General features: G+C 39.6%; 4 protein-coding genes across 7 annotated transcripts in view; 1 reads left to right on the top strand and 3 right to left on the bottom strand.

The window, feature by feature from the left end:
• The window catches only part of pld2 (phospholipase D2), a 33,950-nt gene extending 31,826 nt beyond the window's left edge, over positions 1 to 2,124 (bottom strand). Inside the window, exon 1 of the mRNA XM_046839049.1 lies at positions 1,747 to 2,124. The gene's annotated coding sequence lies outside the window, so the exon portion shown is untranslated. The remainder of the gene's footprint in view (positions 1 to 1,746) is intronic.
• Positions 2,125 to 3,319: 1,195 nt separating this feature from the next.
• chrne (cholinergic receptor, nicotinic, epsilon) lies at positions 3,320 to 9,843 on the bottom strand. 2 transcript variants are annotated; one of them, XM_046839249.1, is made up of 12 exons: positions 9,777 to 9,843; positions 8,297 to 8,430; positions 7,807 to 7,851; positions 7,342 to 7,451; positions 7,077 to 7,232; positions 6,458 to 6,561; positions 6,116 to 6,316; positions 5,847 to 5,961; positions 5,582 to 5,696; positions 4,800 to 5,007; positions 4,251 to 4,384; positions 3,320 to 4,160 (listed from the first exon to the last, which is right to left on the bottom strand). In XM_046839249.1, the coding sequence occupies exons 1-12, from the start codon at positions 9,802 to 9,804 to the stop codon at positions 3,993 to 3,995; spliced, it is 1,518 nt and encodes a 505-aa protein (XP_046695205.1). In that variant the 5' UTR covers positions 9,805 to 9,843; the 3' UTR covers positions 3,320 to 3,992. The 2 variants fall into 2 exon arrangements, with proteins under 2 accessions (XP_046695205.1, XP_046695204.1); XM_046839248.1 differs by lacking the exon at positions 9,777 to 9,843 and adding an exon at positions 9,265 to 9,756 and having other exon boundaries at positions 3,321 to 4,160.
• atp1b2b (ATPase Na+/K+ transporting subunit beta 2b) overlaps positions 6,075 to 20,665 on the bottom strand; it is a 26,794-nt gene continuing 12,203 nt past the window's right edge. For 2 of the 3 annotated variants that reach the window (XM_046839251.1, XM_046839250.1), the window contains one exon: positions 18,486 to 20,569. In XM_046839251.1, coding sequence (XP_046695207.1) covers positions 20,402 to 20,569 — 168 coding nt within the window. In that variant the 3' untranslated portion in view covers positions 18,486 to 20,401. Of the gene's footprint in view, positions 6,116 to 18,485; positions 20,570 to 20,665 lie in introns of those variants that run through there. The other variant, XR_006924376.1, reaches the window with a different exon arrangement.
• Positions 11,154 to 15,085, top strand: gltpd2b (glycolipid transfer protein domain containing 2b). The gene is made up of 4 exons (XM_046839252.1): positions 11,154 to 11,496; positions 12,221 to 12,279; positions 12,409 to 12,584; positions 13,444 to 15,085. The coding sequence occupies exons 1-4, from the start codon at positions 11,427 to 11,429 to the stop codon at positions 14,000 to 14,002; spliced, it is 864 nt and encodes a 287-aa protein (XP_046695208.1). The 5' UTR covers positions 11,154 to 11,426; the 3' UTR covers positions 14,003 to 15,085.

The raw sequence follows: 20,665 nt of genomic DNA, 5'->3' as shown, positions 1-20,665 counted from the left end.
ACGTGTGTGTGTGTGTGTGTGTGTGTGTGTGTGTGTGTGTGTGTGTGTGTGTGTTTTATAAACTTCAGGACATTATGTCATTGAAAAAATAAACTGACTGTACTGTTTATTTTCCTAGAAAAGCATGCCTGTGAGTGAGCACGCACAACAATCCTGCCACATTCCCCAACACATCAGTCTAACATGCAAACATTTGCAACGTGCAGCCGAAACTGTAGCCAGAGAGAAAGAGAGAGAGAAGGCATAAGAGAAGAAAACAAGGAATAGATGAAAGAGAAGAAGTACACAAGGAGGAGAGGAGCCCAAAAAAATAGAGAAGCATACACACTGGTGTGAGTCTACGAGAAACACTTCGCATGTGGGTGGCCTCCGAATGCAATCGCTATGGCAACGGCTTTTCCTATATGGATATCGGAGCTTTAAACGGCCGACTCGTGCGGCGTGTACCTCGAATGCGCGGTTCGATCGGATCCCTAAAGAGTTCTTTAAGCTCTGAAACAGAAGAGAAGAACTTTTTTTAAATCGAATACTTTTCTTCGAATACTTTTACCAGAAAAGTCAAAAAAAGTGACGACACTGAAGATATGATTCTGGATTAAAAAAAGGACAAAAACAAGACTGACGATGGCATGAACTTTGTCCTCTTATAGGTTTAAAACACCCCCTGGAATAAGAAGTTGTGCTCAGAGATGCTCTTTCTTGTGTATTTGACCTTAGTGTGACCTTGTCCCTGTTTTGGATCCATTTCGAAATGCACTCATTACAATCCTAATTTTATATGAATCTTACAGATGTGTTACTGAGACACCGTGCTGATGAGAATCCCCTAAAGCCTGACATGAAATCTGTCCGGTTGCCAGATGAAAAGCTCAGCAACAGGCAACCGCACTCTGTCTCTCTTTTTTACACTCCAACACTTTTTCCTGTTTGTTAGAACGGATGCAGTACCTGCTCAGGATCTCCGTCTCTTCCTACACCAGGCATCCAGAATTCCATAAACACCCTGCTCATAGACACTCTACTGGATTGTGAGGCTCCATAAACATTCCAAAGTTTCTTCTCTTCAGTTTATTTTCTCATCCCACATTCAGCTTCAGTCCCCTTTCCTTTCCGAATCCCAGTCCTATTCCTAATTCCAGTCTCAATCCTAATCCTAATCCCAGTCATATTCCTAATCCAGTCTCAATCCTAATCCAAGTCCCTTCCTTATCCGAATCAAATTCCTAATCCGAATCTCATTCCTAATCCCAGTCCAATTGCTAATCCAATCTCATTCCAAATCACAGTCCCATTCCTAATCCAGTTTTATTCCAAATCCCATTTTAAATCCAGTTTTATTCCTAATCCCTGTCCCATTCCTAATCCAGTCCCATTCCTAATCCCAATGCCATTTTTAATCCCAGTCTCATTCTTAATTCAGTCTCATTCCTTATTCCAGTGCCATTCCTAATCCAGTGCTTTTCCTAGTCCTAGTCTTATTCCCAATCCAGTCTGATTCCTAGTCCTAGTCTTATTCCCAATCCCAGTCACATATTTATTCTCCCACCATGAATAAAGGCACCACACATTTTTGGTCTGGACGTAATCAATGGAATTCCCACAAAAAAAAAAAAAAAAAAATCAAGCCCAGCTTTATTTCCTGGAGGCGCGCGCACTCACACCAGATGACCGAGAAACGGCATCGCGTGCTTTCGGTCCTCCAGCTGTTCTCGCGCAGGAGGAACTTTTCCAGCGGTTAGTACTCACCTGTAGATGATGTATGGGAAGAGATAAGAAGGAGCTTCTATCCGTCTAACATCAGCAGGAACCACGGACATTCCCGGAGTCCTCCAACTTTGGGACTTCCATCGCTACACCCAGGCAGGAGGCAGGAGGCAGCGCGCTCTCTCACGCGCGACGTAGGCGAACTTCAGCTGCCGTTTCTACCGTAAACCCCGGAATAGCAGCGCCGCCATGGCGCGCATGCGCACTTTCACATTCTGTATACGCATTCGATATAAACTAATTACACTGATTAGAAACTAAATATAGATCCGAGGGGCCCAAACTTTTTCCTTCTGAAGGGCAAAAATCAACCGTGATTGAAAGCCATATGAGTAAATTTGAATGTTACTATATACTAAACTGTATTTTATTAAAATTAGTTTTTTTTTATTATTTATGATTGTATAATATTTAGAGATCAATAACATTGAAATCAGTAAAACCAATAGAATGCAAATTTTCAAAAGTTTTTTCTCCCCTAAAACCATTCACTTCTATTCTCTACGTCATTTTCATAAACATTTTAAAACTTTAAAAATATGTAATATGTTAAATCTGAAATTAGAAATAAACATTGCATTGCGTTTCTCCCTCTTTTATGTTTTATTTTTTATATATCGCATGGTGGGTCGAATCAAAAGTCCTCGCAGGGTTTAAAGAACTTCTTCTCTATACAACTGAAATATAAATTAATTAATTAAAATTCATTAGTAGTAGTAGTCGCAGTAATAGTTAATATTAATGCCCAAAAATAAGTCATATTAGCAAGTGTAAATATCTCGTAGTCACATCATGAAGTATTTCCTATATGATCTGTCCTGTATTTCATTATAAGATCACAACAAACCAAAATGTCAAGTTATTCATCCTCAGATCAAGCTGGAGGTCATAACTTACATTTACATTTGCGGCATTTAGCAGACGCCCTTATCCAGAGCGATGTACAAAAGTGCTTTAAATCTCTAGTAATGAATAAATCTACACTGGTACACAAGATTACAAACTCAATATAACTATAACTCGAATTCTACAAACTTGGAAAGTGCTAATGTAACTTGCTCTCAAATCAACAGAAAGAAAAAAACAAACTTGTCTGCCAATACTATAAAAAACTACAAGCTCGAGGAAAAAAAAGTTGCTAAAATTCAGAAATGGGTTCAATAATAATTAGTTTTGCTGTAATCTTAAGAAGCTGTATTAGATCAATTGGACTATATTGAAGCTATTTATATATAATATATAGTTCTTTTATTGAGTAACTCGAAATTCTACATTACTGACCTACTAAACCATTTCCCTCTGTCTGATATTCTGGATTTCATCTATTTGCACCTGGTTTTTAGTCTTTTGTCCACCAAGTGTTAGTAATATGGACAGATTCATCTTTAGGAATAATTTACACCAAATAGATGCAACTAACTGAGATTAAAAACATAAAGGAAAAGAAACCCAGACACAAACCCAAGTCAGTTCCCTTCCAGTCTCATTATAAAAATCGATTTAAATAATAGACATTATTGGAGCGATTCAGTCACTGATAAATAAATCAAAAAGCAGGAGAATGGGGAAGTTTTGTAAAAGCAATCAATGTATTAAAAAAAACTTAAACAAAAAAACCCACACTATACACTGTGTGGATCAATTCACCAAAACAACAAATAAACCACTTTTTTAGCATTTCTGCAGATAATCTAGAAGCACGACCATGTGTCTGAAATCAAATATTAAAGAAGCACTTTTCCATCTGTTGCTGTCATTGCGAAGCCCAAAACAAATCCATCCCTCAACCTTATCTAAACACCAAATCCTCTATTCAAATGATCATTAAGTGCCTCGTTTTCCCAGCTGACAAAAATGGAGGCCTGAAGCAAAATGTAAACGTAAGTTTTAAACATATGAAGCAGGACCACACATTTAAACAATCTTTAAATTACTTTACAAACTGCACCTCCAAATGCCACGTGAGAAGAGGAGGCCAAAGTTTCTCTAGGTGGAGCGCTGATTTCAACATGCCATTAAAAGAATGTGGTTTGGGACAACATTTTTTTCTGCATTGTTACGCTTCCTTGGACTCCTGACAAAAACTCAGGCATCATTTGATGCTCATAAAACGCTCATCGTTTGTCTGAATATGTCTAACACCATGCTTGTGCTTTGTATCTGTGTGTGTTTCTGTCTCTCTTTCAATGTCTCTGTGAGAGCAGGATGAGACAGGAACAACTGGCGCTTTACTCAGGAGCGTATTTTTTATTCTCCCAGGAGAAAGGGTACTCGGGGACCTGGTTGAAATGGCCCATGAGGAAAATGGCCACCGTTCCGATGGAAAAGAGCAACATGGCCACCCAGAAGCAGACTTTGTCGATCATCTTGCCAATCAGCACCCAGCTCTCCATCTCCTAAAGATGAGAAATGAGAAGAGAAATGATCATATAATAACAAACTGATGTTACATAGATACACACACACCCAAACACACACACACTTACTGAACCAATGTCATTCTGCTCCCTTGTGTTCTCTGCGATGAAGTTACAGGCGTCCACACACTCTTTAATCTCTGGTGCAGCATGGGCCAAACTCTTATAGAGGCTTGCAGTGGTGCTCACATCTATAGCGTCCACTAGAGGGAGACAAACACGCACAAGACACACGCGCATGCGCATAAACAGGATGCGTCGTGTTCAATGCAATATTGGCTTTATCTGTAAATAAATAAATAAATAAAAAATATATATATTGCATATATTCCTATCTATCATCCACCTGTCTGTATGTTAGTCACTCTGTCTATACTTCCTTTGTCTATCTAGTATTTCTGTCACTTATTTACTTTTTTGTCTGTCTGTCCAGCTTTTATCGATCACTCCATCTTATCTGTCTCTGGTTAATCTGTTTCTCTGTCCATCATATAACTTTCTTTCTTTCTAGATGTATGTCCAAATAATCCATTCATCCATTTATCCATTCATCCATTTGTTTGTCAATCATTCTTCTGCCTGTCTGTCTACCAAATCTTGATTGGAACTGGTGTGTACCGATTGACCGTGTGAGTCCGTGTCTCTCTCTTTGCTTGTCGAACATCATCTCGCTCCTCGGCTGTTTCAGCACGTACTCCTCTGCCCGCTGCATCAAGCCAAACGAGCTGCGTCTCCTCTCCCTCACTCCGTCCATCCCTCCGGCGTCCTCTCCCTCGTCCACCAGTGGGGTCATTCCCAGGAACCGAGGGATCACCTCCAAGAAAATCTGACAGAAAAATGACCAAGAAGTTGTAAATATATTACACTATTGTATTATACACATCTAGTGATATACTCTACTGATTCTATACACTATATGAGAAAAGTTTGTGGACACCTGAGCATCAGATTGGTATGTGCTTTTTTTGAACACTGCGGTTATAAGAACCTCCAATTGGAATTGGAATTGGAAGATGTTCTGGGGAGATTTAAGGAGGTTCATTCAGCCACAATGGTGTTAGTAAAGTCTGGTATGGATGTAGGTGAAGTAAGAAGGACTGGGGTGCAGTCAGCATTCACATTTCTCCCAAAGGTATTTCATATGATTGAGGAAGATCTTCCAGTCCAACCCATGTGAAGCATATCTTTCATAGCTTTGTGCACAGGGGTATTGTCATGGTTTTGGGTCTCCTAGTTTAAGTGAGAGGAAAAAGATTCCTATACAATTATCTCCCTCCAACTTGTTCCTCATGGTAAGAAACCACATCTGTCTGGAAAAGTCAGATGTCCCAACACTTTTGTCCATATAGTGTCCATGTCTCTAGCACATTATAAAGGACGTATGTATACTGAAGGCCTACTTGTTTGATTTTGCGATTCATGGTGTGTGTGCTCGGGGTCCGGCAGGAGTAGTTGAGAACAATGATGCAGTTTGTGACGATCACCGTGGTGACAGACATGACGAAGATCAGGTACCTAAGAAGAAAAATGTCCACACTATTATCCGGAAAAGAAATGAACCCCCTGATGCTGTGCTTTTTTGGAAAAATGATTATTGTTTGTGTTTCAGCAGCATGCGGGACAAATGAGTTAGAGGACACGCAAAATTCCCACACAGAGACTCACTTTCCTATAAGAGGTACAGAGAGGGACGTTTCCGGAACCTTCTGAGCGATCAGAAAGAGGAAGACAGTTTGGGCGAGGAGGACGGAGATGGACACGGTTATCTTTTGTCCTCCCGCTAGGAAGGCAGGTGGAGAAAGTCAGGGAGAAAGAAAAAGAAAAGGAAACAAAAATAAATAAATAAGAGAAATAGATGAAAGGAAGAACGAATGCAAAAGGATGGAAGTTTCACACACACACACACACACACACACACACACACACACACACACCTTTAGCAGGCATGAAGTAGGCGAGTACGACGAGCGAGGAGATGAGCGAGCAGGGCAGAATGATGTTGATGATGTAGAACAGGGGTTTCCTCTGGATAATGAGGTTGAAATAGATCTCCTGGTACTCCAGGTCGTCTGGTGTGTAGCGTGGGTTGATGAGTTTGCGCGCTGGCCGATGCTTGATGGCCCACTCACCGTTTTCTGCACGGACACATGACTTAGCACTGGCTGGTGTACATTTCTTATTGGATAGATACCTGCTTAACTAGAACATGCTAGTGTTTTTCTTCCTCCAGGACATGCGACTCGTCTAAAAGCATTCGATTTGTATGTTTGTGTTACCAGTGAAGGCTTCAGGGTCGATATCCACCCACTCGATGGACTTGTTGGTCTCCAAATCGACGGCCAAGATCAAGTTGATCTCGTTAGCGCTGTATGTCTGAGACCTAACAAATACAGAAGAAAAGGCAATAGGTTTGTGATCCTGACGATGGTTTCTTTGATGCCTTCCTTGATTTTTTTTGGATGTGTTGACTGAGTATTTATGGCCAAATATATTAGTAGTAAGCAGGAGAACATTCCATTTGTTTGGGCACAACGTTTAGATATTTAACTTATCAAGTTTTCAATTATCAGATGATTTCTGTCATTTTTGTCACTTTTTTGTCTTAACAATGAACAATTTATTCCCTAAAAACAAGCATTCAAACTCACTCCCAAAGTGCCCTGAGTGTCACCTTGGTGGGAAAAACCCTCAAATGGGAAAAGCTTTCTGGGTTTCCAAGCTAATAAAGACGTATTCTTGCTCGACTAAGTAGATTTAAATCAATAGTTCCCGTTCTTATCTTTAAAAGCTTTTCATTCCAAATCCAAGTCCATTGACAGTGACACCAAATTGGGTTTAAACAAGAGAGAGGACAGGACCCCTGAACTAGGAACATATTGCTTAATTGTTGCCTACCTGAAGACCAGCGTGCAGTTTTGCCAGTCGAAAGGGAAGTAGGTGATCTCTATAGCGCAGGTGCTGCGGTAAATGGCTGGGGGCAACCAGTAAATAGAGCTATCGGCGTAGATTAGCACATTAGCATAGTATGCTACACCAAATTTTCCGTCAATGCTGTAGCAAAAAGGACAGGGTGAAATAATTGGGGGGAAAAAACATTAGCTAATGTAAACATATGTACATTTTCACTGGCTTTATAGGAAAAATCTGAGGACGGCCATACTTGTTCTCCAGTACTATATCCGGCAACCACACATTGTTTGAGGGTACACGAATAACACCAATCCCATAGTAGTCTGAGGGGTTCCATGTCAGGCGATAGTCAGACCATTGCTAAAGCCGGGAAAAAATGACATAAAAGAGAATGAAGAGAAGAGAATAAAAAACAAGTTTTATATACTGGATATCTAAGGGCAGATGTTTAAATCTTTCAATAAATGCTAATGTGAAACTGATAAATGATAATAAATGCTAATGCGAAACATTTTTTTCTAATTGTGCTTTGCAAAATCCATTCTTTTAAAGAAACACATTAAAACATTACACATAGTTCTTAAACGGAGAATATTTCTAACTCTGAATGTTGTTCTCATGAACCTTTGAGAAACTAGTGAAATAGTAGATACACAAAAATCATAATAATCACAGGTCAGAGATCAGGACGAGCCCAATCAGCTTGATTACTCACAATCTCAATCCATACGCTGGTGGTCAGAGTCTCCTCTTTCTCGTTCTTCCAAAAATCAAGATACATAAAGAAAAACAATTATGAATGACTTCTTTATGAATGACTTCTTTATAAAAATTCAAATCTCAGCACCACTAGACTGCCACTGCTGGGCCCTTGAGCAAGGCCCTTAACCCTCAACTGCTTAGATGTAGGTCGCTCTGGATTTAGGCATCTGCCAAATACCATTAATGTAAATGTAAAACCTAGAACTTATACAGCAGCTTGACTTGTTTGAAGCTTTTCACTGCCAGAGCGTTTATACTAAAAATAATAATTATTTATTTGCTGTACATATATTTGCATATTTATCTGCACTTGTCAGTTTGCACAATTGCTACTATTTGCACTTCAAGTGAGTGTGTCAATAAGTTATAAGACACTATAGTAATGAGTGTATGAGTGTATGGGCTTATAAAAGAAAAAGAGATCATTCTGTTTTTGTTGTTACCAGAGAGATGAGGTTGGTGAGAGTGATCTTGACCTGGACGTCCACCTTGTCTTCAGGGTGCCTCGCTGGCCGGATGTTTTTGTTGTAGTTCTTAAAAATATGTGCTATGAGCTGAGACTCTTCGTTTCCACTGACTGAAGACACACACACACACACACACACACACACACACACACACATACACACAGAGGGTTTTACCAATCCACAGCTCTGTGAAATTCTAGACTCTGATTGGTCAGAAGACGATATTGTGAAAGTACATTTCGATTTCTACACAAAAAAGGCTTGAATGGTGGACACTCCACTTGTCATTGTGACGTCAAGTGGACGTCACATCAGAGAGATTATTTTGTCTGTCTGTCTGTCTGTCTGTCTGTCTGTCTGTCTGTCTATCTATCTATCTATCTATCTATCTATCTATCTATCTATCTATCTATCTATCTATCTATCTATCTACCTAGTGAGTGTGTCAATAAGATATAAGACACTATTGTAATGAGTGTATGAGTGTATGGTCTAAACAAAGCCTGTAACCTTACATTCTCTCACACACTAAGACGGACTACGGAATCATACAGACTCTTTGTTTTGGTCTCCAAAGCGAGTGCAGTGACTTCTGGACACGTTTGCCCAAAGGTTGGAGCTTCGCCCTGTTTTTCTGTTTTCTATAACAGCGTGCGCCAAGTGATTTGTTTCAGAACAAAAGGTGGAGAGATGAAACGATCGAAAATAGAGATGATCTAAAGCAGAGATCATATACTAAGACTCTGTCCAACACATCAGAGATTTACAACTGCAAGTGCAACAACTGTTCAGCATGTGATATAAGTGTAAGTGGCATTAAATCTTTTTGAACGAACAAAGAAAGGTATTAGAGAGTAGCAAAAAAAATTACTAGAAAGAGACACACAGAGTAAGACAGGACACTTTGACACAAATATAAGCTGCACCCAAATCCCCACACCTACCTAGAACTACTGTATGCACAAGCACAACGGCAACCAAACAAGTCCAGACAGTCCGGGCCGCCATCGCCACTCTCTTCTGATCGCCACTTTTGGTGTCACAGCGAGACTTTGTAAGAAAGAAACACCAAGAGAAACTTGTCTGCCAGTAACTCCTTGCCCCTTCCTTTTGCTTCAGCTGTTGTTGAGCGCGGCTCAGGTTACACTCCCACACTTGGCACTGCTCTTAAAGTCAACCCCTAGTTTGGCCCCTCTTCATCGGGGCCAACGTAAGAGTAACCAATGAGTCGTTGTCTCTCACTTGGGACATACCTGAATACCGTAGTAGCGGCAATGTAACAGGACCATTACAGTTACAATAGATTTGGGATGAATTGTTAAAAATCCCATTCACATATACAGCATTGATTTGTGATAATGCTGCCATGGTAATGCCATACTGACTGTAGTGTGGCAGAGTTTCCAAAAGTTTCTCATAGTGCAGATTTGAGTGCAAAGAATCAAACCGTTTTTACCTGAGGCAGTGGAAAGCTGGCTGTCCATTTCACCCCATGATGATATAAATAACCAGCACTTTGACTGCCAGGGTCAATGGCACAGGAGGTGTGTACTTGTGTTTTTGTGTGTGTGGTTATGTCTGTGCTTATGTCTACCAGCATAAATCAATCAGTAGGTATTATAATTTATTGAAGAGCAGGCTTACATGTAATATTGAGGAACGTCCACAACAACACTGGAAAATTTGAGAAACGTAGCAACAAGTTAAGCCCCATCATGAAATATTCAAGTGTAAGGGCAACTAGTAAATGCCAGAATGCAGTGCTTATGAAATAAAAAACTGCAATGGCCATGTGTAAAAAGGGGTTAAGGGTCTCAAAGGACATTCCCCGATTTGCAGAGTCACTCTCGAACACTCAATATTGCGAAAGTGTTATTGAACTTTCTCGCCACGTTGTCAGTTGCCAAATCAACACTATTTTCCAATCAATGCTACAGAGGAAAGTAGAACTAGATAAAGAAAAGACTGTCTCTAACTAGCAGGGAATAGTCAGAGACATGTCTTTTACGAAGATAGAAACCACTCGTGCTAGCGGTACTGTTAAGCCGGACATGGAGTTTCCGGTTACTGTTCGATAGCGTGTCTCGGTTTTCCACTAGTATTTATAGAGCGCTATAGCTGGAGATGTTCGGAATTCATGTAGTGCTCCAGTAAGGTCTAATGACACTTGGATGGAGCGGCGAAGGAAATGTCAGACGAACAGCTGCCTCTTTTCCCTTTGCCCAGTGGACTTACAGAGCGTAATAACACACATTTAATGTTTATTTGATGCAGATTTGGATGTTGTGTCCGCTCCAGTTTCCTCCCACCTACCAAATAGAGGCAATTCCAATTAATAATTCCACAACACTGTGGTATCAAGAGTAGGAATTTGATGTAAATATCCAGGAGAAGTCTTTGAAATGAGCTTTTTCTTAAACTTCCTGCAAACCAAACATCAGAGTAGATCTTTAGGCACCAGCTTCTTGGTGTTCCTAATCTTTTTACAGTATAAGCAAATTACATGGAGATATCATGGAGAATGTTTTACTTTCTAATGTACTTTTCCAACACTCCAAGGTCCTTCGAAAGGCACTATTTTCCATAAATTGTCTTTATTTTCAAAGGATATTTTGATCCACGAGAGTGTTACAAGGAAAAAAACTGGCATTTTGGGTCACTGAGATCTCGTAAAGGAATGACATGACAAATAAAAGAGCTCTTCCTGAGGTGATTCCGGATAGCACTATTTGTCCACGTGAGCTACAGAGGGTTGCTATAGGACGCTGCCTTATAAGTAGCAATTGGTTACACATAACTAATCTATGGACCCACAGTCTGAGCAAAAAAACATGACCGAGTGAGAAAGTCCATAGAACATTTGGAGTCTACATACTGTCACGAGAAGTAAGAAGAGAAGATCCTCGGAGGCTTATACAAAAAAAAGGACTACTTTTTACTTTTTTTCTTTGGAAAATGTAAAAAGATCTAAAATAAGACAAAATGCTCAGTATTATGGTCCAAAAAGCTGAAGATCTGGAGCTCATAGGGGAAACATGGAGAAGCCTGTGAACATATCTATATAAAGGGGGAAGTTACGGAAGGGGTAAAGAATTAGCAGGGCAGTATGGGAGTAAGAGGAAGGGCCACCTTGGCTGTCATCTTCATCGCTGTCTTTCTGTTCTCTCGATGGCTCTGTAAGTACACGTAAAAAAAAAAAAACAATTACACGTTACAACGATGCAATGTTTCGTCTGTGATTAATTCAAATCTCTTCTGTTTCGTTAAAGGTGCAGTATGCAAGAATTAAATGTCTCTTTAAATGTCTACCACATCATTTTAAACATTACGAAAAACCAAACGTTTTAAAACATTGCTAAGCATCCGGGACCCAGGAATAACCACTGCCCCAAACTGAAGCCAATCTGGTCCATGAACGATTGGATTATCACCAAGGAAGTCAGAGTTAGTGGGAGGGATAGGAAGAGAAGAATTGTTTGTTAAACGAAAATGAAATTAGAAATTATATATTTTAACATCATTCCAGGCACCTTTCTGTCTGAAAATGGAATACTAACATGATTTATAAATGAGAACATGATACTATTTATCAATATGGCATCAATCCTCATTGTTTGGCAGCTTATAAAATAGCACGTGAACATCTCATTCATATTAACCGTTATTTGTTATACACAGTTGTACAGAAGCTTAGGACTGGAAAACCTCACAAAGCTCATTGTCAAATGCCCTTGGAAATAATTAACGCTCTGCTGCCTGTGATAAACCTGTACATGACCATATTTTACCACTAGGAAAAATTACCTGTTTCTGTTTTTATGACAGATGTGGAATGGATCTTTTCCAGAACGTGATTTTTAGCACACAAATATCATAAAACCTTCTGTTTTGTTTTTTTAGATGGTGGTTGGGGTCATCACTGGGACTATTGCCTAAAGGATTCCATTAAAGATGATGAGGTATGTCTATTGTTGTGAATAAAATGTTTCGTCCTATTGAATTAACTTCATCTCTATAAAAGAATCGCAAAACTGTCACTTTCGCTACTTTATTACTTGCTCTTTGAAGTATTACACTTTCATTTTTAGTCTGTCGATTTGACTGCGAGTAACGCCTCGTCGCAAGACAGTCCACCTCCACTGAAAGTGTGTCCAGGACAGAAATTTCAGATGGCGTATTTGCTGATGCATCTGCAGGCTGCACCTGTCTCTACCAATGATGTTTTGCTAAAGCCATATCTAGCCAGCTGGGATGAGCTCATCAAGTAAGAAAGTACATAATACAAGTTAGAAAGAAAGCATCCTCAAGAAGGTTCCTCGGGTTTATCAGAGTTTCTTTGAATAATTAACTTTCTAAAGAAGTTCTACTTGATATGCTTCTGTTATAGGGTTCAACAGGGTTCCTTGGGGGTTCTTTAGCTAGTTAAGATTACTTGGCTTCTTAAATTAGTTGTAATTAAAGGCCTCGCTGGAGAAACTCTCTGTTCTAGAATTCCAGTTTTTCATAAATTCTTTGACTAGTTAAATACTTTTTAGTTTGTTACTGAGCTTCAACGTGGAATCCCCTTTATTATTTGCCTTGGTGTTATTAGCTTTCTGTATAGGTAATACTTGAAACCCTGTCTAGAAAAGCTCTGTTTTAGGGTTTTTCAGGTTCCTCCGATGTTCTTTGGTTAGTTAAAAGTTCTTAGATAGGCCTTAGATCAAAACAGCCAAAACAGTCCTGACTCTTTGAGCATTAACAGCGTGCAAATAAACCTGGGCCGTTCACCACTGTTCCTTCCTTGGACCACTTTTGATAGAGACTGACCACTGCAGACCAGGAACATCCCACAAGAACTGCAGTTTTGGAGATGTTCTGACCCAGTCGTCTAGCCATTGGAATTTGGCCAGCTTGCTTATATTTCCACTCAACTTTGAGGACAAAATGTTCACTTGCTGCCTAATAAATATATCCCCCACTAACAGGTGCCACGATGAAGAGATAATCAGTGTAATTTACTTCACCACTCATCATGTTATAATGTCATAATGTTATGCCTGGTTGGTGTATGTACAAGGCATAATTCTTGTAAGAAGTTTTCTTTGTTATTATTTTTTTTAACTGTTAGACTTTATTTTTAGGTTCATGGACACCTTGGGACCAATGGTGGGTATAATCTCCCAAGAAATTGAGTCCAAGACTTCCATTATTCGCGAGCTTGCCAAAAGAGAGGAGGAGAAAAGGAAACAGCACGGACAAGACTCAGCCTCACATGGCATTTATGTTTCAGTGCGGTCCATGATCGTGTCAGAGATGGAGCAGGGTTTGGTGAACTTTGGCCAGTTCACCGAATCTGGTTGCAGGACTTTACTGCGTCTCCATCGGGCTCTCCTCTGGGTGCAGCTCTTTCTACACAACCTGGCTGATGAAAAGAAGGAAACAATGGCTCGCAGTCCGTCTGAGCTCTGCCGAGAGGCTTACCGCCTCACACTGGCACAACACCACTCGTGGTGGGTGAAGAAGGCGGCAGAGCTGGCGTTCGTGGCCATTCCTGACAGACAGTTCTTCTACAAAATGATGTGCGTGAGGACGCAGGCAGAGGCAGCAGGATTGTTAAACCGAGCGGTCAAAGCCATTCAAAATGTGTACAACAGGACTCAAGTGGCTTTGAAAGAACATGATATGCTAGCACTACCATAAAGACATGGAGCGGAGGTATAATGCTGGCATGATCAGGTGTCCAGAATGTACATGCATTGTTGGTGATACCACATGATGCCATGAAGACATAATGTCACAGCATGCTAGCAACATGCAATAAGGGCACATAGCATGCTACCGAGACCATACGGATGACTAGCATGCTAACAGCACCATAAGGACACTCAGCAGGCTAGTAATACTGTACCATAGGGACAATCTGAATGTTAGCAACACCATAAGGCTACCAAACATGTCAGCAACAGCATAAGAAGCTGACGCCTTCTAGCATGCTCTGTGCCCTTAGGGTGTTACTAGCATCCTGGTTTTCCTTTTGGTATTGCTACCCACATAGCAAAATTGGTTTGATCCCAGTGATGGGCCACACAAGCCACTTTCACTTGGCACAAATATACTAATGAATTAGGGTACATGACTGGAGAAGGTCTGGTTGCCAGAACTCCGGCTACATATGGCCCATTGTATAGTCATATCTCAGCCAAATGTACAACTATAGCTAGTCCGATTCTGGTCTTATATAGGACCAAACAAGTTGGTTCCACATGTCAGCCCCAACAAAACCTTAATCTAGTCATTTTATACCCACCCTTATACACGCTTTGCTCCAGAGTTGAGGAGTCCACGACGGTTAGTGATGTGCAGCCTCAAGAACGTATTAGTGTCCACACAATTCTTCAACAGCGCTGGTTCCTGACATAGTTTTCTTTTTGGACTACATTTTTTTTTAAATCTTGGTAAAATCATTTTAAACCATTAACCAAACCGAGCAGCTGATTCGCAAGATTACACACTTTCAGCTGAAGAAAACTTTTTTTGGAAAAAAACAAAAAGACAAAGGTACAAGATTAAGTGTGTGACACTACAATGAGGTAAAAACTGCAAACTCTTTTTTTTTTATATATATTATTATTCATTTATTTATTTCTTTTTTGCCATAAAAGGTCTTTTTAATTGAGAAGAAATGTGTAAAAATTGGCCTTGTCTTGTGCATGAAAAGGTTGAGAAAAAAAATATGAAATATGTTTAATGTTAATATAAATTATAAAGGGTTTTATAATGAAATGACCTTTAATCTTTCATCAAAAATGACCATTATTCATAATTAAAATGATTTGTTTGATGAAACCTGGTTGATAGAGAGCAATAAACCCATGTTGCTAACACTATTAGGGGAAACAGCTGTGTGTTATGAAAATGTTTTACTTACTATCAGCTTACTATCTGAAATTACATTTTAACTTTGGGATAACACCTGCCACACATATGTGGCATACAGTTCTATATTTTATATCTGGGCCAAGTAATACACTTAACAACTGGCCCATATCTTGTTTGCCGGTTTCATCTCCACCATAACCGGGTCACATTCGGTTCACATGCCGTATGCCAGTGCCAACTGTATGCCAGCTGTGCCGCCTTCATGCTAAATCAGGGCCAGGAGTCTTTGCTACCTGGCTAGGTGCTATGCCAGACTAGCAGACTAGCAATTCCATGAAGACAGTTAACAGAAGTTCAAATGGAAAATGCTGCCATGTGCAATATGTCAGTATGCAGATACATTTTTCATGTCATGCTTTTAGCAAGTGTGGTTGTGTGTTTAAAAAAATAGTTCACCGATCGAATTGATTCTATTTACAACACACTGATACTTTTATGCCAGTTGGACTCTGGACTGAGTGATTTCACAGACAGTACAAATACACATTTACCCAGTCAGCAGTACTGTTAACGCTATCAACGGGTATCGCTGATCTGGTCGTGCCAGACACGAACGTGTACCAAAGACCATAAAAAACCTCCGCTGTTTGATCAGGCTGTGATCGCAAAACAGGAGGGCAAGGTCATGCTTTATTGATATTCAAGCGTACTGGGTTTACTGCATACATTTTTTATCAGTACATGCATTTCTTAAAAAAGTAAACAGGTAAGAAATTTAAGTGCAAGCAAAAATATTGACAAACAGAAATGAGTGGGGTTTGTTTAAATTCTTTCAAGAGTGAGATCTTTGGATGTCAACATAGAGTATATTAAGGCCATGAGTTATTACTTTTGGGATCATGGGGTACATGGCAGCTGTAAGAACAATAGTTCAGCTGAACCATTGTGGGTGCATGAAGTGTGGAGATGATTGGTAGAGTGAACGTTACACTTTACTTACACGTTACACTTTTTTTGGAGAATGTTGGTGTGTTTGATGGAGAATGTTGGTGTGTTTGATGGAGAATGTTGGTGTGTTTGATGGAGAATGTTGGCGTTTGATGGAGAATGTTGGTGTGTTTGATGGAGAATGTTGGTGTGTTTAATGGAGAATGTTGGTGTGTTTGATGGAGAATGTTGGCGTTTGATGAAGAATGTTGGTGTGTTCGATGGAGAATGTTGGTGTGTTTGATGGAGAATGTTGGTGTGTTCGATGGAGAATGTAGGTGTTTGATGGAGAATGTTGGTGTGTTTGATGGAGAATGTTGGCGTTTGATAGAGAATGTTGGTGTGTTTGATGGAGAATGTTGGTGTTTGATGGTGAATGTTGGTGTATGATGGTGAATGTTGAGGTGTGATTTTGAATATTAGTGTGTTATAGTGATTATTGGTGTGTGTGATGGTAAATATTGGTGTTTGATGGTGAATATTTGGTTTATAATAGTGAATGTCAGTGTGTGTCATAGTGAAAATTGGTGAGTGATAAAGATAATTTTAATGGAAAATTTTGGTGTTTGATGGTGAATGCCAGTAAGTGATTGTGAATATCAGTGTGTGATGTAGAATATTGTTGTTTGATGCAGAATGGTGGTGTCTGATGGTGAACATTGGTGTTTGATGGCAAATTTTGGTGTTTGATTGTGAATGTTGCTAAGTGCACCAAAGCTTTTTTTTTTTTTTTCTTACAGGATTGCTTACTAATTTCATCCATGTTGTTCTTTCCAAGCAGACTGAGCTGGGAGTGGATCGAATAAAATAAAAGACCAAAAAAAGGCTCAAACAAACTTTAAATCCTATTTTACGTATTGTTCAGGTTCTTTGAGCAGAGTAGCATAAAAGTACAATTTGTGGCCAGAAATCCCATAAAACAACCCAAAGCTTTCACCTGTGCCATCTCACAGGCTCTGTAGGACTTCTGGTACATTGTGTACAGTGGTGAAGCTGGATGTGGGAGTACTGCACTTAGGGATTGTAGAGCTTGAACCTCTCCACTAGGAGGCGCAGTTTACTCCAGCAATAGAGCAGAACTACGTGTGTGTGTGTGTGTGTGTGTCATATGCTCATGATAGGTCTATTTTAGACTTCCAAATACCCTTAATACACCATAATCACTCCTTCTCTCACTCTCTAGAATGAAAAAGGGAGGAGAAGAGGTATAGTAAGAGAGAGAGAGAGAGAGACTGATTAATGACCTGAAAAACATGATTGACAATTTTGACATTCTCAGCAAGAATTGTCAGTTTCTGTGTGTGTGTGTGTGTGTGTGTGTGTGTGTGTGTGTGTGTGTGATTGTATGTTGCTAGATAGATGTTGGGTCTCAACGCTGTATCCTTCTATAACTTTTTTTTTTTTCCTTTTTTTTGCACAAAATACACCGCACAGGAATTTCCATGTAGCTCTTGAGTTCGCATTTTATTTGGTTAATAATAATTTCAAGCTTAAAACAATTTATTGTTATTATAATTATAATTTTCCGACATTCCATAGCATTACATTCTTCTGTTTTTTTTGTTTGTTTCAAATGAGAAAGCAACAAGAGTAAAAATACACACTCCTTTTTTTTTCTTCTTTTTTTTCTGTAACTTTCGGGAAAAAAAAAAGAAAGAAAAATCGCCACACAATCAAACTGTGTCATAATCTGACTTTCAAATGTACATATATTATATATATATATATATTTATATAAATATTTCTATCTATAATGCCTATAATATACTACATTTCATATTGCTACACTCTGACCAACTAAAAAAAAAAAAGGCAATCCGAAAGATAATACGCCGCGGATAATATTGCTTTTTTTCCTTGTTTTCGACGCAAAACCTTCGTCATTCTGTACTTATTTGTTCCGATGACTGTTGAATTAACACTTAGATAGACTTTTGGGGAGAAATACTCAGTTTGTCACTTTGAAAAGAAAAAAAAAGGATGCAGTCCAGAGCGAAACCCGAGAACTCCTATAGGAGGTAGTGTTTTTTATATGACTTTGTATTTTTTTTTTATTTTGGGTTTAAAATCTTGGATATATATATATATATATATATGGATTTTAAATGTCACTTTATTCCTCATAATATTCCATGAACATGGCTGTGACAGTTAATGATATGCTATAAACGAAACCTGAGCCTCAGGAATATTTATGACTTGGACCCCTGTAGTCTAAGCGATCAGCCAGCTATCTGCTCCTGGAGTATCCAATATTCATCAGAGAGAGACAGATAAAGAGAAAGAGGGGGTTGTAGAAAGAGAATAAGAGATCAAGAGATAGAGAGAGAGAGAGAGAGAGAGAGAGAGAGAGAGAGAGAGAGAGAGAGAGAGAGCACAGGAGTTGCCTCCAGCATCCACATACAAATACAGCAATAAGTGATGACCAGAATGACAGGAGGAAGGTGGGTGTGTGTGTGTGTTGTGGAGTAAAGTGGGGTAAAGGTAGACACGGAAAAAAAGGTGCTGAGCAGCATTTTGATAATCCATCACCCACACACACACACACACACACACACACACACACACACACAAATGAATACCCTAACGATGTTTATATGTTCTAAGAAGAAAGAAAAATTGATAAAAAGATAAAGAAAGCCAGATTGCACAACAAGAAGAAAGGAAACATAGATACAGCATGAAAATCTAATTTGATATAAAAAATGGGGATGGGATGGGAAGTGACTAATAGGTTTTTGGGAGGAGGTGGAGGGATGATTTTTTTGGTGTGTGTGTGTGTGGTGGGGGGTTGACCGTGCCCATCCTGTCCCGGATTATCCAATCAGATTAAGAGATTTGGCAGGTAGAGGGAGGGCACAAATATCTGCTCTGCTAGAGGACACTATGTTCATCAAAGAGCAGAAAGGAAATGGGACAAAAGCGAAAAGGGTTTGTCTCGGCCCAGGTCAGAGTACTGAAAAGTACTGAAAGAAAAAATAAAGCGACGAGCAAAGCTGTTCTATTTTTGTTGTTTTTGTGCAGAACCTTAACCACTCCACTTGTGTACTTTTCTACAATTTCTATCACTCGGTCCTGAAAATATATAATAGAAAATGAGGATAAAAGAAAGAAAAACTTACACACACCCCCCCACACACACCCTTAGTGGCATATATAACTATATATGCACATTGCACACACACCAAAAACATCCATACACACACATACACATATTAACCAACCGAAACTAGATCAAGTGCAAATCAATACAAACAACAGAAAGTACGCCAAATACACCATTATACATGCAAAACTATAATATAGGACTTATTTATACATTTATCATGTATAGAAATAAGCAGAAAAGGCTGCACCTCGTGGAAATGAGGCGAGCCGGATGGAGAACGTGTGCGTGACGTCAGCAGTGTTAGCATCGGTTAGAGTTTCCACCGGGTTATATGGCTTTTTCTTTTGTCGGCAAAAAGTAGTGACGTATTCGTTGTCGTTTTTTTGTTACCTTAATGTTGTATATTTTAACACAACATGAACAGACCAAAGGTGAATTTTTACGGGATCGAGACGCTTAGGGGTGGCGTTTTGCACCTGCCGGCCAATCAGAGACGAGTATTTTCCACCGCTGGTGTACATGAAGTCAAATTAGCATATATATATATATATATATATATGTATATATGTTAATATATGTGTACCAAAGCACCGTGTTGATTGATATTTGAGGGATTTCAGGGTGATACACTCTTGTACAAGTTATAGTGTAGAAAATATACGTATTATCAGTGTGTAAGCGTAGGATAAAATTCACACACACACACACACACGCGCGCGCACACACACCTGCCATGCATAAAACAGTTTTAGCGAGAAAACTACACGTAATATTTTTTTTTAAACACCCCCTTCCTCTTCATATTGCACAATTTTGATGTCGGCCCCGTGTCGAGTCACGTGACGGCGAAGTTGCCGCCTCTCCGTCGCAAATGTTTCTTTTACATTATAGTCATGCAGTATAAATAGATTTCTCATGTTCAGATAAAACTGGTAATACTTGGAAACACTCAGTGTATACACACACACACGGACACGAGTTTCTTTTTTTTTTTCGGATGACTTCGCTCGATCGACACGTTTGCGTAGTTCGCCGTGTGGTGGTGTTTTTTTTCCGTGGTGTATGAAGCAGATGTATATGTGTATACACGCGAGCGTAGAAGGACAGGACGGACTCCCTTGGTATTATTTGTTTGAGTTGATTCTCAGCTTGAACGAGACGCGGCCGGCGAACTTGTCGCGCTCGTTGTTGGCCTGGATGCGCATGCCGCTGATCTTGCACTCCACGTTCACGTCGGTGTTCAGTGTGATGTTCAGGAACTTGACGGCTACCAGGGGTTGAGAGTAGTTCACCTGTGGTGGAAAGGAGCGACTGTTACTGGATGATAATATCATATGAGAGACAAGAAGGTAAATCCTCTAAGGGGTAAAGAAAATGCAACACACATG

The sequence above is a fragment of the Silurus meridionalis genome, chromosome 25 (assembly GCF_014805685.1).
Source record: "Silurus meridionalis isolate SWU-2019-XX chromosome 25, ASM1480568v1, whole genome shotgun sequence".
NCBI lineage: Eukaryota > Metazoa > Chordata > Actinopteri > Siluriformes > Siluridae > Silurus > Silurus meridionalis.
The sequence above is the reverse complement of the archived record's forward strand: the minus strand, read 5'-3'. Positions and strand labels throughout refer to the sequence as shown.